At 38.6% G+C, this 16117-nt stretch overlaps 1 protein-coding gene across 1 annotated transcript in view; it reads right to left on the minus strand.

Moving 5' to 3' along the window:
* DPP10 (dipeptidyl peptidase like 10) overlaps positions 1 to 16117 on the minus strand; it is a gene marked incomplete at its 5' end in the record, with an annotated part of 252705 nt that overhangs the window by 198625 nt on the left and 37963 nt on the right. The window contains one exon of the mRNA XM_083864842.1: positions 4102 to 4216. Coding sequence (XP_083720968.1) covers positions 4102 to 4216 — 115 coding nt within the window. The remainder of the gene's footprint in view (positions 1 to 4101; positions 4217 to 16117) is intronic.

Raw genomic sequence — 16117 nt, forward strand, 5'->3', positions numbered from 1 at the left:
AATATCCAGCAAAACAAAAAAATCTAGTTTGCTTTCTTTTCCTTTAAGAGTAGTATGAGAGAGGGTATGGAGAGGTCAGTCCTAACTCTGAACAGTTTATCTACTGGACATAATCCAAATGGATTCTCTTCCCAGAGCTTGATTTTACTCAACCCTTTCCACAAAAAGCCTCTTCTGAACTGTCTGTCTGACCTAAATGTTCTCTAAAGTAATTTTTCTGAAAAGCTGTCCTTTTTTTCTCCATCATGTGTGAGTTTTCCTTGAGTCTATGATTAGAGGTAGGTGCCACTTTGCTCAACAGTAAGTGCACATATCAGCAGGCATGGTTTAAATGCCAACAGCAATATCTCAGTAAGGGAGTTTGAGTCTACCACACTTTCAGAAACTCTAAGTTAACATGAACTACTGTCAGTGCCAAAAGGAAAAAAAACAGCCTTAAGTGTTGTGGCGAAACACCTCTACAGGGGAGGCCAAATCCATACAATTCTTAGGCTGTTCTTAAGTGGTTTTCCATATAAAAGCTTTCAGCTGCTAAAACTTTCAATTGAACATTTGTCAGTTTTGAAATACAGATCAGCACTGGTTGATCAGATAGGTCTTCACATAATTCCTACAAGGTGGAAAATACTGTCATGATGCAAAGCAAGAAGAAGCTGATTCAAAGGCAGGAGTGATTTAAAGGCACTGATATCTAACAATCTACCTGTGACTATTTCAGTATATGCAGGTGTGGGATGAAACCTCAAAAACATGAAATAGAACAAAAGCAGCAGAAGAAAAGTGCCTGTGTTGTATTTATACTGACAGCCAAACCAAATGATGGCATCTCATGGACATCACCTGTGTCTCTGCACCAGCCACTAATTCCCAATATAAAGGCATATTTATAAGATTGTTCCTAAGGTATTTTCTTTTGTTTTTCCTTAAATACTTCTCCAGCAATCCACTCCAAATATTAAACAAAAATCACTAGATTCATAATGCAGTTACCCCAGAGAACAAACAGCTTCCTGTTCTGAAACTTCCAAGTTTTTCCACTCCAGTCCCCTGCTTTAACAAGGACAGCTTCATTCTTTGGCACCTCTGTGCACTTTCTTTGTCATTGCACTTTTCTAATTTTGAAGAAAACCAGCAGGGATATTTGCCTGCAAGCCTTCTAGTCCCAGGTATGGAGCACTATAGCAATTTCTACTTGCTGGGAGCAGTTGGGTTTATTTCATGTATTCTTTAGTCCACGGGGGCTCACAGAGAGCTCTTGAGCCCCAACAAGTGGTTACTGGGCTGAAAGTTAATTCAGACTCTGCCACTAATGTTTTACATCACTGGATGGCTTGTTCTTCCACTTTTCCATCTCTTTGTTGAGAACACTAAGACATTTATAAAGATTCATAGATGAAAAGCAAGATCAAATGATCAGAAGCGTTAATAATATTGTTGGTACAATACATTTACTCAAACCACAACCATAATTGTAACACAGAGGTTTCAGATTTGAACAAAAGTTAAGGTATTAACAGGTCAAAATACATCTCTTATTTCAACAGAGATCCTGCTTAGCATTGTATGGTCAAGTTATATTTCATGTAATAAAAGGTAATACAAAAAGAAAATCAAGAATTTGCTTTTCGTTTTATTATCCTCTCTATCTTTAGTGGAAGCTAAAGCCTTTTTGAAGCCTTTTGCAAATGAATTACCCTTTTTTAAAAAAAAAACATGCCATCCCATATGGAAGCACTGATCACTCTACCAAAAGGCAGGAAAACTGCTGCTCAAAATTTGAGAGAAGTCAAATGACAACAGTTAGTGTACACAGACCTAAGAGTTTCTGATATTGTGGACAAAACAATGTGTAAATAATTGCAGGCAAAAGAGATCATTGCTGTTGTGTTTGGCGTATCAGTAAGTACATTTTTGCCTCCAAAAAATACCAGTGAAACAATCAGGCTTCTGAGCAATAACCATCGGAAATTATCATCATTTCCATAAAAAGAAGCAGCATGATGTACAGTGTTTAGGGGAATTTACATGAAATCTAAGAAGCACCCATCCGTACAGGCAGAACTAAATAGGGAGAGCACTCTCTGATGCTCAAAATAGTACTATAGAAATGAACACTGAAACATCCCAAGGTAACAAAGAACATTTGTACTGAATATCTTCATTCAGACCTATTATATTTTATGAGAAGGATTTTCAAACCCAAATATTATAATAACAAATTAGCATCAACTTGGATCTAAGCACTTCACAAGAGCCAGATGTGAGGGGGTCTCTACTTTTTTCCTCCCCTCAAATACTGGACATCCCAAAGTGATCTTAACATATACTCATGGAAAAATATCTTCAGCCAGAGTGCTTAGTACCTGCCAACAGAGTAGCAAAATATCTGCTTCCCAAATCATATTAATAATTCACAATAATCAAACAAATTAATAATGAAAGCAAAGGGGGAACAGCAATCATTAGGGCCAAAACAGGGCAAGTATCTATCCTACAGTGCACCTCCAAAGCTTTCCATGGTAAGCATTTCCAACCCACAAGAAAGCCCAGTTTTACAGACCTAGATTGTTCTGGGAGGAGGGTTTTTATTTATATCAAGCTTCACAGTCTCTATGGGATATCTTAGAGCATCTGAGCTGACAGAACTAGTTTTCACTCGCATGACTTGAACTGAAATGTAGGTCCCAGCTTACACAAGTTTTCAACCAAGATCTCTGGGTTTTGAAACAGCCTCAGAGATGTTGTAATTCACTGAGCTTTTTAAATATATTTTTTAAAAAGTTAACATTCCCCTAGGTTGTTGATTCTTTTTCCATGAGTGCATTGAAAGACTTCAGTTTACGTTTTTACATCATAAATAATTCTATATAGGTGCAAGAGCCACAACTGAAAGTTATTATTGTAGATTCCAGCAAACACTTGATATTTTACAAGTCTTCAAAAAAAAGCTACCTCTCCTGGAAACAATAAACAGTCTTCTGTCTTAAAGTGTACCAGGCTACACTACTTTGTTCCCTCAAAAACCACTTTTTAATTATTCCCTGAAGAAGGCTCCTATTCACTGAGACTATAGCAGCACAACTTTGCTTTTATTTTTCTCTACATGATCTAAGTGGAAGTAAGCAAATAGTAATTTTGGACAGCACTATGCATAAGGAGTAGATATTTACACAAAACAGGGGAAGCAGACTATCCATAGTGTTCCTGCATACTCTTTCCAACTGCCTCATCCCCTCTGACAAGCAAAGTTTTTTGATCCTTTCCCATCCAGCCTGACCACCTTCCTTTAGAGCAGCAGCAATCTGCTGCTGTCCCTGCTCATGCACAGGCTCAGCAGCTTCCCTCCGTGATTTTGGTGTGGGCAAATAGCCTGGAACTATTATTTGACTAAAAAGAGCTTCATTAACTTTCTGGTTTACACAAACTGAGCACTTGAATGGCAGAATATTTGCAGACCAATATTTGCTATCTAGGCATGCCATGCAAATCAGGCACTTTACACTCTAAAACTGGCAAAAGGATTCAAAGATTATTAAAAAAAAAAAAAAAAAAAAAAAAAAAAAAAAAAAAACTTGTACAATGTTTGCTCTTTTCATCTGCTTCTTGCCCTCTCCCATTTTTTTTTTTTTTTTTGGTTTGCTGTGACTGAACCATTACTTTCCCCTCTTTGTTTCTGAAAGAAAGAAAAGGGAAGAAGCTTGTGCATGTATGTATGGAAGGTCCATGTTGGTGATTCAGTGAAAAGTTGCATTCTCACTGTCAGTTTTCCATGACATACAATTTTCTCTTAGCTCACCTGTGAATCTGAAACTACACAAGAAACCAACAACAAACTCCTGAAGTCAGCTCACACCTGCTGAGGCTCACCAGGACTGCTGGAGCACCCTCAAGGCCAACACAATCCTAAGGACCTATTGCCAACCCCAAACATTTCTGCTCCTCAAGGCCTCCAGTAGCTCCCAAGTCCCTACAAACCAAATTTACAATAACCACCAAGTTAAAAAATGCTTAAAGGCAAGAAACACTTTAACATTTATTGCTTTTGATGACTGCATTATGAATCACACACCTTTAATAAGATAAAATAAAGAAGTAGGTTACCTGGGGTTAAAAGAATGACTGACATAGTGATGAGTGAACAAACAACTAGAATCACCAGCAGCGCAATAGCAATTCCCTTCCAGTTCCTCTGCGGAGGGCTGTTACTTCCAAGTTCCTACAGGAATGGAAAAGAATGAAATAAAAGGAAAAAGACCACGTTTCATAAACATACATTTCCAGAACTATTAGGCATAGGAGAACTGCTCTGTGCACGCTCATAATCACAGCACGGGAGGTGATCATGATCCCTCCCTTCTCCAGAGCACATAGTCATCCAGAGGTCTGTAACTTTCATGCTTTTTTAATAGATCTCTTTCTTTTTTAAAATATATATGTGTAATTTTACACCCCTAAGAGACAATCAAATGATCTTATGCAAGCTGTCCAAAATACAACTGGTGTTAAAATGTCCTGAACATAAACTTCAGGACAATATCAACTAGCAGTTTGTAAGATAATTACAGAAATGAAACGCAGCAATTTACTGTAATTCTACCTAACACGGTATGGACCATAAAGGTTTAAATACACATCCTTTTTAATGCACACTATTAAACTTATTTGTAATAGAAAGCATTAGCAAAACTGCCTGAGGCTGCAAGTATTCCATCTGAAGCTACAAGCTCTTTTTCTCTATGCAGTAGATCAACTGCAAACTGCTCCCCTATTAGTTATAAAAAAAACCCAGCAGCTTATAACAAACGTTAAATGAATGCTTCTGTAACTACCAGTGTAGTTAAGCCTACATCCTCTGTGGTTACATGTTTAATTCCTGCCAGGCACCATTTACATTTTTGCAATAACAGCACTGCATTGCCCACGTTCATGGTACAGTTTGAGACCAAACAGCACATAAACATCCAACAACACAATGACAAAACTAGTACAATTGTCACTTTACAACCCCAACCTTCCCTCACAGAAAACAATATTTTTTCTATCTAGATTTGGCAAGCAGAAATGTTTCTCTGCCACAATTACACATGCCTTTAGTATCTCAAAATTAGACACTATGGTAAGATTACAAAAAAAAAAAAAAAAAAAAAGAAAAACACCTCCTGCTATGTTCTACAAGCTTCCAAAAGCATGGTAACATTTTTTCACATGCACATTATTTCACTTTGCATTTCTGGGTTATGATGAGTGTGAAATGGGTAAGTCTTAACAGAAAGTGGCAATGTTCTTGTGCCTTCTTGGCTCAAATACACCCCTTCAGCATCCCACATCACCCACAGCAGCAATAGTGGCTTTAACTTTTTAATGTTGTTTTTTTAGCCCCTTGCTGGTTCATTTCTACCTTTAAAAGACAGCTTCTCTCCCTGGCCCTCTTTTCCAGAAAATAGAAGGGGAATTGCCCAACAGAATCTCTAAGCAATCCCACAGAGAATTCTCACAGCACATCACAGCCCCCAGCGAGGAATGTCCCCACCTCCAAAACGCATCTTCTGCCCACTGGACCCATCATCCTGCCCAGCCTGCCTGAGACTGCTCTTTTTTGGGATTTTTCAGCCTCACCAGAGCGGAAGAGCAGCCAGTGTGTCTACTCAGTGCAGCCCCTACTCATGGCTGGTCAACACAAGCAGCTCCCTCAGCTGAGAGGTGCCAGCCTGCCCCAGCCCAAACCCAGCCTGGGCTGTACCCAGCCCTGTCAGCATCATGGAACCTTTTTATTATCATAGAAATCTCCCCTTGGGTGTTGGTGTCAGGCAATGGATGATGTTCAGCTACAGCAATGCAGAAGTGACCGAGGGCAGCTGCAGCACAGGATTTGTGGCCAGTCCCTCCCACACCGAACTCTGCAGCTTTCCCGGGATCACCCTGTGAAAGAACCTGGTTACCAAAACCAAAAACACGTCTGAGATGCCTGTGGGGTTTTTACTGAAGTTCAGGACTCTTGTCTTCAGCACTCAGAGGGAAAAGAATGGTGTAAGTAGGAATTCCTGGCATCTGTCTCCTTTCCCCACCCCATTGCCCCTGCTTCCCAACCCCTTTCAAGCCTGCCTGCTTCCTTCATTTTTCTTCCTACCTGGTGAAATACTAATTACCACAGCCTGTGCAGCCTTAGACACAGGTCTTCAAGGCCTGCTCCACTGGCCCTTTGATGAGCCCTGGGTTATGAGCATCATGTGGTCCCATTGATGCCTAAAGTTTTAGCATTCATGTTTTTCAGTTCTGTGCTGCCCAGGGGTGCAGTTCTGAGCCATATATTAAGTGTCACTCAGCTCTCTTCACAGAGTAGGGAGACAAAACAAATCCTTTTCCTGCTGAAGACCAAGGGCAACTTTCAGGTCCAAAAGCACAAACAATGTGGACATGAAGGGAGGAACAAGAAGGATGGGACATCACAACCTGAAGCTGTAATTGGACAACTGAACCCCAATATGCAAACTGACCAAAATTTATAAAAATGTAAGACCTCGTGACCATTTGTCCATTTTGTGACCATTCTGGGTCCACCTTGGGTGTAGCCCTGGTCAGGCTCTTGTCCTGCCCAAGGTGTATCCTAAAGGCCTTTCAATAAATATCTACTTTATTCTCTAGCTCTGCCCAGTCTCTGTTTAATCTCAGCCTTTCCAAGGCATCACCATCCTCTCTGGACAGCCCTGGCCATGCTGACATTGCAGAGATCCACAACTTTTCCACAAAAATATAGAATTTCTGTGTCCTGCAGGTGAACTCATCCAAACTATTATTTTCCCTTAATTGAGAACTATTTTAAAATGTTAATAGCACAGCAAACTTATTCTAAACATCACAGTATCAGCCTTATTTAAATGACACCTGGCAGAGTCCAATTTAAAACAAGAACTTGAAGCTCACAGGATCAAGTGATGGTGAGAGAACTGTAGTTTCCCTCAGACCATCATGAAAACCTATTCCAAAGAACTGACTTAAAATGACAGAAGCTGGACAACTTGATGAATGTACCAAAGCTTCTAAAAAATGTACCAAGTCCTCATTATTCACAAGGTTCTTCTCTGCAGACACGAATATTGTTCAGTTTCTAAAAATAAAGCTTCATTTTAAATACTTCTGCAAATTTGTGCAAGGAGAATATCAAAGAGATGAATCAAGCACTGAGCATACAAAGTTTATTGGTACCCAGAGTGAGAAAGAAGAGAGTTTCCAGCTGAAAACTTGGGAGACTGGCATAAAAAGAAGGACTTGTCTCAAATTAAGATATTGGGTTTTAATAGTTGGATAAAAATTATAAGTTGTATCAAATCATTATATTAGAAATTATTAATTTCTAATTAATTATGATGTTTTGATATTGAGTGATAATATTCTTTCAAGACATTTATGAAGTTACTGTACACAAACAATATTTGATGAAATATTAGAAAAAACACTATAATAAAGTGAATTCACAGCACAGTCACTATCCAGGGCATATCCAATTAACTTTTTTGATGCTAACCAATGCAACTCTTGGACTGGAACCTACAAAGTTTTAAAACAGTGTAAGCTGCAGTTCTTCAACAATAACATATTTTTAGCCAGGCGCTGCTTTTCAAAATGGCCATAAGCAAAATGCAGTTAAAAGATCTTTGGACTGTGTGTCATTGGTAAGGCAGAACCTGTGATTTCTGAGTGTGACAAGAGGACAGTGGCATTCAAGAAGAAACATCACAGCGATCCATACAATGAGAAGCTTTTGACACCACGAAGTTTCCCCATAACTATCTGCTAACTGGCACATAACAATAAAGCAGACACAGATGGAGATTTAAGGATTTAATCTTCTAAATAGAGTCTTTTATTAATGTGGTTTGAAAAAATACCAACTCTCGAATATGGTGGTTTATATAACACTATATAATGTTATTATAGATTTGACAGTCTAACTCTAATGAATCAGAAAATGGCTGCACAAAGAATAATACAATTGCAAGTTTTCTCATTATTTATAGTACCATTTTCACAAACCATTTAATTGCATTGTTGCCACAAACAATCCTCAAATAATACGTGTTTCTGAATGTAAATTGTGATTGAGTAATACCTCACTAAAACATAGCTACAAAGAGAAAAATGAAACACTGCAGGCACAAAACCACTGTACACCAATGCTAGAGATTCCAAATGCTACTGCTTCCAAATGCTGAAGACCAAATTTACCAAGAGCTTACAAGCACTCACCATCAGGGATCTCAATGCATGCGACCAAAGCCTAAAGTTTCTGCTCTGTGATTGTCTCCATTCAACCAAAAGAACCCTAAAAGCCTGGTCTTACAATGTACTATATGTGTGATACAGCATTACAGAGGTGGCAAATCCTGCAGCAGTAACCAAAAGAATGGTTAAACCAAAAACCTGCAGAGAGTGGGTGTGGGAGGGAGGACAGGTTGAGGAAAATAGGGGTCATTTCAACCCTTCTGCATCCCCCTATGCTAAATCCCATTCAACACTGCAAAGCAAGGTATTTCAGAGGGAAATGCTGAAAAAAATACATCCAACAAATAAATAAGCAAAGCAAATATAATTCAGATAGGTTGAAGCGTCTTTCTCTCTCCTTTTCTAGGCTGTTCTCTAAATACATAGTCCATCTCCAAACACAGCTTACAGGCTGATTATGAACTGATTCACTACAGGCATGAAAATCTTTTAAGCAGCAGCAAGACACAGCTTTGAATATCACAATCTATGGCACAGAATCATAAACGGTTTGGGTTGGAAGGGATCTTAAAGATCAGCTCAGTCAACCCCCCTGGACATTCCACTGGACCAACTTGCTCAAAACTCATCCAGACTGGCCTTGAACACTGCCAGGAACCCCACAGAAGCCTCTTCCAGTGCCATATCCTCACAGTGAAGAATTTTTCTTATGTCTAATATAAGCCTGCCTCTTTCAGTGTAAAGCCATTCTCCCTTGTCCTGTCACTACAAGCCCTTGTAAGAACTCCCTCTCCAGCTCTCTTGTAACCCCTTTAGCTACTGGAAGCTGCTCCAAAGTTTCCATAGAGCTTTTCCTACTCCAGGCTGAACAGCCTCACCTCTCTCTCAGCCTGTCCCTGCAGGAGAGGTGCTCCAGCCCTCTGAGCATCTCTGTGGAAAGGCAGAATCCCCTCTCTCCCCTGCTGCCCAGGGAGCTTTGGAAGCAGCCCAGGATGCAGCTGGATCTCTGGGCTGCAAGTGCACACTGCTGGGTCATGTTGGGTTTTTCATTCACCAGCATCCCCAAGTCCTTCTCCTCAGGGCTGCTCTCAATCCATTCTCTGCCCAGCCTTTATTTGTGCTTGGAAATCCCATATGGAAGACTTTGCACTTGGCCTTGTTGCACTTGAACACAGGTCCATGTCTCCAGCCTGTCAGGGTCCCAAGGATGTCATGGGGAACAGTGTCAAAAGCCTTGCACAAGTCCATGGCACTTGCTTTTCCCTGATACTGCTGTAATCCTGTCTTACAAGGCTGTAGCCTAATTCAGAAATTCTGAGTTTTCATTCTCTATTTTTGAAGGAAATACAGATTCTGACAAGGATGTTTCATATTCAGAATAAAAAAAACTATGAAATTGCCTCCATAATGGCTGTATTACACAAGACTGTAATACAGTCTAATACAATACAAGACTAAAAAAAAAGACCTGACCCAAGTTCCCATTACAATGGAAATTAAAAAAACAAAACTAAATTCCATTAGATTTATTTAATATAAAAATATTTTTAATCCCTTTACACAAAAATGTAAGCACATATTTTAAGTAGTATTGGGGATATTGATTTGAGAGAAAGAATCACTCAGGATTAAGAGCCATGGTAGAAGAATACACAAAAAACTTTTAAGTATTTCCATATTTCTACCTGAATAAACTTACAATCTTTCTTGTTAGCAGCATAACCAGAAAAAAAATCACAGCTTCCTTCCTAAAGCTTATCGAGTCTCACAGTTTTATTGTTAATCAATAAGGATAAAAAGTCTTTAAGACATAATTTTTCCAACAAGTGTGTACAACTAAGGTTGTTGTAAGAGAACAAAAGGTCAGAAAATATTGGCATAACCTGCTGCATTAGTAAGTCAGGTTTCTGAATTATCCTAACAGCATTTTCTGTGTTTCTTGGAAAACTCTCTGTGTAAACCACAGGAACAATTTCCACCATGGAAAAAATGCCAGAAGCAACAGGAGAATGCCTGCTGGGAGCAGGAGAAGAAGTGAAACCCAAACTTTCAGAGACAAGCGAACCCTGAGAGCTGGCATTGCTTTTTCTCACAGAGATCCTCCCCATGCTGATGAATGGTGGGATGAACAGAAAATTTGCATTTCTCTATAAAAGTGAAGAACAAGAATTCAAACAGTTTTAGCTATTTCTGCTGGGTTCAGCTCAAACTGAAAGCAGAGATTCTTCCATAATTTCTGCAGTCCAGAGTGAACTTTAGCAGGCTGACGTGACCAACAGTCCAGGTCTGCAGAGGTACTTTGGTGTTTACCCCTGGACTGGGGGAATTTGGAACACAAAACCCACCAGCACTGAGCTGCAGCAGTGTCTGGTGCCTGCCTGGTTTTGTGCTGAGGAAGGTGAAAAATCTTAGAGGAGCTTTGGGGTGTAGCAGATTTGGGCTGTAGCAAATTTGATCTGTAGCAGTTTCTGCCAGCATGGCATCTCCTGATGCCTTGAATAAATCATCTTTTGTCTCTTTCTCTTTTTTTAATGTTGTTCTGTCACCAGGACAAAGCCTACAGAGAAAAGCACTGAGGAGAATCACAGCCTCCCCTTATTTTGGCAAGAATTTCAGGGGCAAAGTGCATTAGAGTAGGAAAAGCAAATGTAATTTGCTTTGCAGTAGGAATGAGAGTGAGTCTCGCTCTGAGGCTTAGATGTAATCACAACAATATCACTTCATTAAACTCTTGCCATTTGCATTCCCCAAACATAAAGAAAAGGTGACAAATGAAAAAAAGGCAAATAATTTCATGTCACATTTCAGATGGTTTAAAAGATAGACTCAATACACTTATAATAGAAATATTGCAGTCTTTCCAAAGCTCTTTATAGAGCTGCGCTTGCAACTGATATTAAGTACTACCTGCTCTGGGTTTGCAGTGTGCTGTTTGAAGGGAAATTACCCCAGCAAGCCTTCTGATTTTGTGATTAAGTGATTGTGTCCATTCCTTTCCAGCTGTTTTTGACTAATCCCATGGCCTAGATAGCAAGAGAGACTAAAAGACAGATCCACAAAGTGGCACAGGATAGTTCTAATCCATTTGCATAAGTACCTATCATTTTCATCCCTCATGTTCCCTTTACAATCCACTGTGTTAGAAGATCCTGTTGCTACAGTTCTTGTCTCAATGATTATGGTCACACAATTGCTTTCCCCGGTCAATATCTTTATTCATGAAAACATTGGCACTTCTTTTCAGAGTCACTGTAAAATGCCACTTTCAGAGGAATGCAGGATTCTGTCAGCTCTGTGGATAACGGGCATTTGAAAGAGAGAGCAGCTTGTTAGCAATTACCCTGCTCAGAACAGGTGCAGGCTTTGGGTATGGGAACAATCTGTCTTCATATTTTTATTTCTTTGGGCTGCACTGGTAGAAAAAAGGCCTCCTTTTGCAGAGCCAAACTGAAAGCAAACCCAGACCAAAACAACTAAAACAAACTCAAACCCACCCCTCCTCAGTAAAAATAAACTAAAATGTGCACATGTAAGTCAGTTGAGAAGCATTGATCACTCACACTGGTTATTGACCTTAAAAAACATTTTGAGCTTTCTTTCAGCTTGATCATTTTTGCTCTAAGCAGAGAGATCTTTTCCTTGGACCTGCAAGTGCCCATTCACAAACTGGATTTTGGTTATTTGGGGTATTTTGGAACAGCTTTGTCAACACCCTTAGCACCAATTACTCACAAATAAAAAAGACTAGAAACATTTATGGAATCTGTTTAATGCATTATGGCCAGCATTAAGAATACATTCCACATCTTCCCTCTCATATTGCAGTGTACCTTGTAACACTTACTCAAAGACAATGAGACAGCTATTACACTAGACAAACAAGTTAAAGCTTAACTTCTAAAGCATTTTGCTGAAACCCTTGTCCCAGGTCTAACCACAGCAGATGAGTTTAAACCTTAGGTCATTTTTCCTGCATGTCATAAATACAAAAGCAGAGATGGGTCAGCGCAACTGATGAAAACAGTTTGTCATCTGCACACAGTGAAAACCTGTGGCCATCTGCTTTTTGTTTTGTTTTGGTTTTTTTTTAGCTAAAATAGTAACATTCAAACAGGGAGGGAGGGAAGTAAACTATCACAGTCCTCAATATCAAAGAATCTATGGAAAATGCAGGCCATGGAAAATACTGCCACAAGCACTGCTGAGTAGCTGGGGCAGAGGGAGACTTGAATAAAGCAACAATGCATGACAGAACTGGTTTGTACCTAAAAGAAAAGAAGCTGCAGCAGGCAAGGGAGCTCCTCAGGCTTCTGGGAGCTGAGCTGAATGCAAGGCACCTCGGTGAAGAGGTATAATGCCACCAGAGGCAACTTCACTGAGCCTCAGGATTTCAGAGTTGTTATCCCTCCTCACCCTGTGTTCACAATCTTTTATAGTTTGTTTCTAACAAAGTTTTGGAAGTAAAAAAAAAAAAAAAAATAAAATAAAATAAAATAAAATAAAATAAAATAAAAATATTGTACTCTTTCCTTCCAGTCCAGCAGAAATACCTGGAGAGCTGGGGAGAAAAATAAAAGTTCTGACAAGATGTGAGGAAGCATCTTGAGACTCAGAAGTGCAGTGGGACATGAAAACCACAGGAAGGCACCTATGGGGATTTCTGCAAATTCCTGAGGATAACAGCTAATGAAATTAAACAGCTTTATTAAATACGACTCCAACCTCCCCTGCAAGCCTCACCTCCAGGCAGAGGGTTGTCCAGAGGAGTCTCCCACTCCTTGGGGGTGCTGAGGTTCACCAAAAGCTCTGCTCTGACTGCAGGTTATGTTCCTGTGCCCTCACCAGACCAGAGCCCCAACACTCACACCATGCTATGTGCTCTTTTCCTCACACCAGTCTCCTCTGGAAGCTAATGAGATTTTTGTCTGATAAGGAAAAGCCATCTTTGTATCTTGAAGACTTGCCTGCAAGATCCCATGGAAATAAAGCAAAGGGCTCATTTCCAGTGAGCCCATGCACCACGAGCATGTACAGTAAATCAACAGCTCATCTGCCACAATTAAAGAAAATCCTTAGAATTATTTTACTAAAGCAAGTGAGGCCAAGGACAGAAAAAGATGACATAGCAGCAGGCATAAACAGGATTTTATCCAGGTTACTATGATGTGACCCAAGAAGTCTGTATAAAAACTGCCGCAGCCATTTATGGCCAAAAAGGTATTTTCACATATTTCTATTGATCCTAAGTTTAATGAAATGTCACAAAATAGTAAAATATATCTTCCATTCTTATCATGTTGAAGAAAAATCCCCCAACCAAGTAAAATAACATATCTCAAGAAAAAGGAACTTAAAAAATAAATGAATACAGGCCATTCACATTGCTTACCTATAGATCTTTCCACAGATATAACAAAGTTGTTTGCTGGAATTTGTACTTTTCATTGCTCAGAAACAATGTTATACTTTGCCTGATTGCTTTAAAAAAAAAAGCTTTACACATATTTTTATTTCTTGATATATTGGCACATTCCTATAAGAGATGATTTTTAAGACTGACATCAACAATTTCAGCATTAATAAGCAAATGTGTCTGACAACACAACACTGCAGTTCACTGAAGGTTGGATAAACAGCAAAGTTTACCAAACTGCAGCATTGTCATAAAGTCACATTCAGATCTATCCCACGTCATTTTACAATTTATATTTAACATAGTGCCTCTATTTTTAATGGTAAAAAAGTGCACCAGTGCATGACTTCCAAGTAAGTTCACTGTTAGATTAGAAAAAAAACAAAATTAGTTTTTGGAGTTTCTCACTGTTCAGGTATCTGTACACATGCTTAAATTTATGCCATTTAAGAGTCCTGGAGAATGGATCAGACAGAAACATTTTTTTAGATGAGAGAGATTAAATCAGGATTTATCTAACTATGGAACACATTTGTAAAGGTTATTTTGCAAATTTACATCAGTATTTTTCTATTTGTTTTCAGATTTGCATATAAATTACAGGCAAATAGAACAAGTAGTTTAAATCCAAATGTGCCTTAATAAGACTCTGTGCACAGACATGTGTACACACATGCACATATCACCAAATATATACAGAGATAAATATTATTCAAGTCAACATCCCTATAAATAAATAAAAATGTTAATAAACCAAGGAGTGTCAGGGCCAGAAAAGGCAACACAAACAAAATCTCTGTGTTTAGAGGGATCTAAAGCAGCAGAAAGTTACATGAGAATCCCAAGCTTAGGTGAGAATGGGAAACCAGCAACTCTTTATGTAAATATCCATCAACAAAAGTGTAGCAAGCAAAAGTTCTCAGTCAGTATCACTGGACTCTAAATGGAAATTTATCATTTCTTTTTCCCCTCTCTGCGTCACCATTAAATTACCTGTTTTTCCAGGAAACTGAATTCTATGTAAAGCAGCAGAATACCATGATTTTATGATCAGAAATAAAGAGATAGTTTTATCCTGCACTTTTTAGTCGAAAAAGACCAGGAAATTTGTAGATTTAATACATTATGCTACGTTACATGGAATTAATATAGATATAGTGACCCAGCAGAGCCAAGATCACATTTCACCTAAAAACAGTGAAAGTCCTCACAGCACTAAGGACATCACATTGCTCCATACACACATAGAGAGCCTATAAAAAAGCATTTATAGAAAGACAATGGGTCACAAAATCATCTCTTTACATATATTCCACTCAATTAAAGTAAATTTAGTATTAGAATGAAAAAAAATCAGGAATTGCTTGGCTGTTTTACCAGATTCATTGATTTTTTTCAGTACATTTCCAGATAATATAAAAATCCAGCTTTCTTTCCCTGCAGAGTCATTTTACCTAATGGCCAAACCCACCTACCTAAAACACCTCAAAGGCCCTTTATCCATTATGTTTCTTTGGGAAATGTGAGCCACCCAATAAGAGTCAAGGAGCTCCTACTGGCAAACTTTTCCAGTTTTCACTGTTTTCATTGAAAAGCAAAGCAATGCATAGATACACTAAAGACTGCTCAAGGAGCAACTCAAATAAACCTTTGATTGTAGGGATAAATAATCTCTAATATAATAATAGTGCCAAGAAAAGCAGTGATGCTGTCAAGCACCCCATATATGCTTTAATATTCTTACTAATAAAGGTGAGAGCATATCATTATCTTAGAAATTTTGGCAGAAATCCATCCAAACCAGGAGTTTTGACTTAGAGAAAGAAATGAGTGGCACCTTTCATTTCCTCCAGAGTAATGTCTTCTTTCTCTCTGATTCCAATAGCAAATGAAGCAAGGATGATCTCTATAAAACATGTAATATCTATGTCTTTTGGGTTTCTTGCCATTTAAAAGTTAGAAGAGTTATAATTAGTGTTCTGATAAACAGAGATAGAAGAGAAAGATCTGACCAATGCAGAAATGGGCAGAGCTGTTACACTAAAGGAGATGGAAAGTCCCAAGCAGCCCTGCCACTGAATTTTCCAATAATGCACTGGAAGGTCATTTGTTGTCTACAGATCCAGCACTCACAACAGACACTCAGCTCAAAATCTCTCCTTGGCTCTGAGCTTTAATATAAGAGCCAGATAATTCCTTCAGATCCATTTCAACAGCTCCTACTGAAATGTCTGGAGGCAAATATTTGACTCAAATGAAAGTGTTGGGCTATGAGACACGCTGCAACACTGTGGCTTTGGCTTTCTTTTATATTATATATATTATATAAATATAATAAAATTGATATTTAAATAAATAAATTAAATTAAATTAAATAAATAAAAAATCCTTAAATAAAATGGATTCTTGTGATAGGCCATGGTTCCCCAGATTAATAATTTAAAAAGTATCAACCTTCACTTCCTTTTTCTAAATACTTGCTTA

Source organism: Zosterops lateralis, assembly GCF_965231275.1.
Source record: "Zosterops lateralis genome assembly, chromosome: 7".
NCBI lineage: Eukaryota > Metazoa > Chordata > Aves > Passeriformes > Zosteropidae > Zosterops > Zosterops lateralis.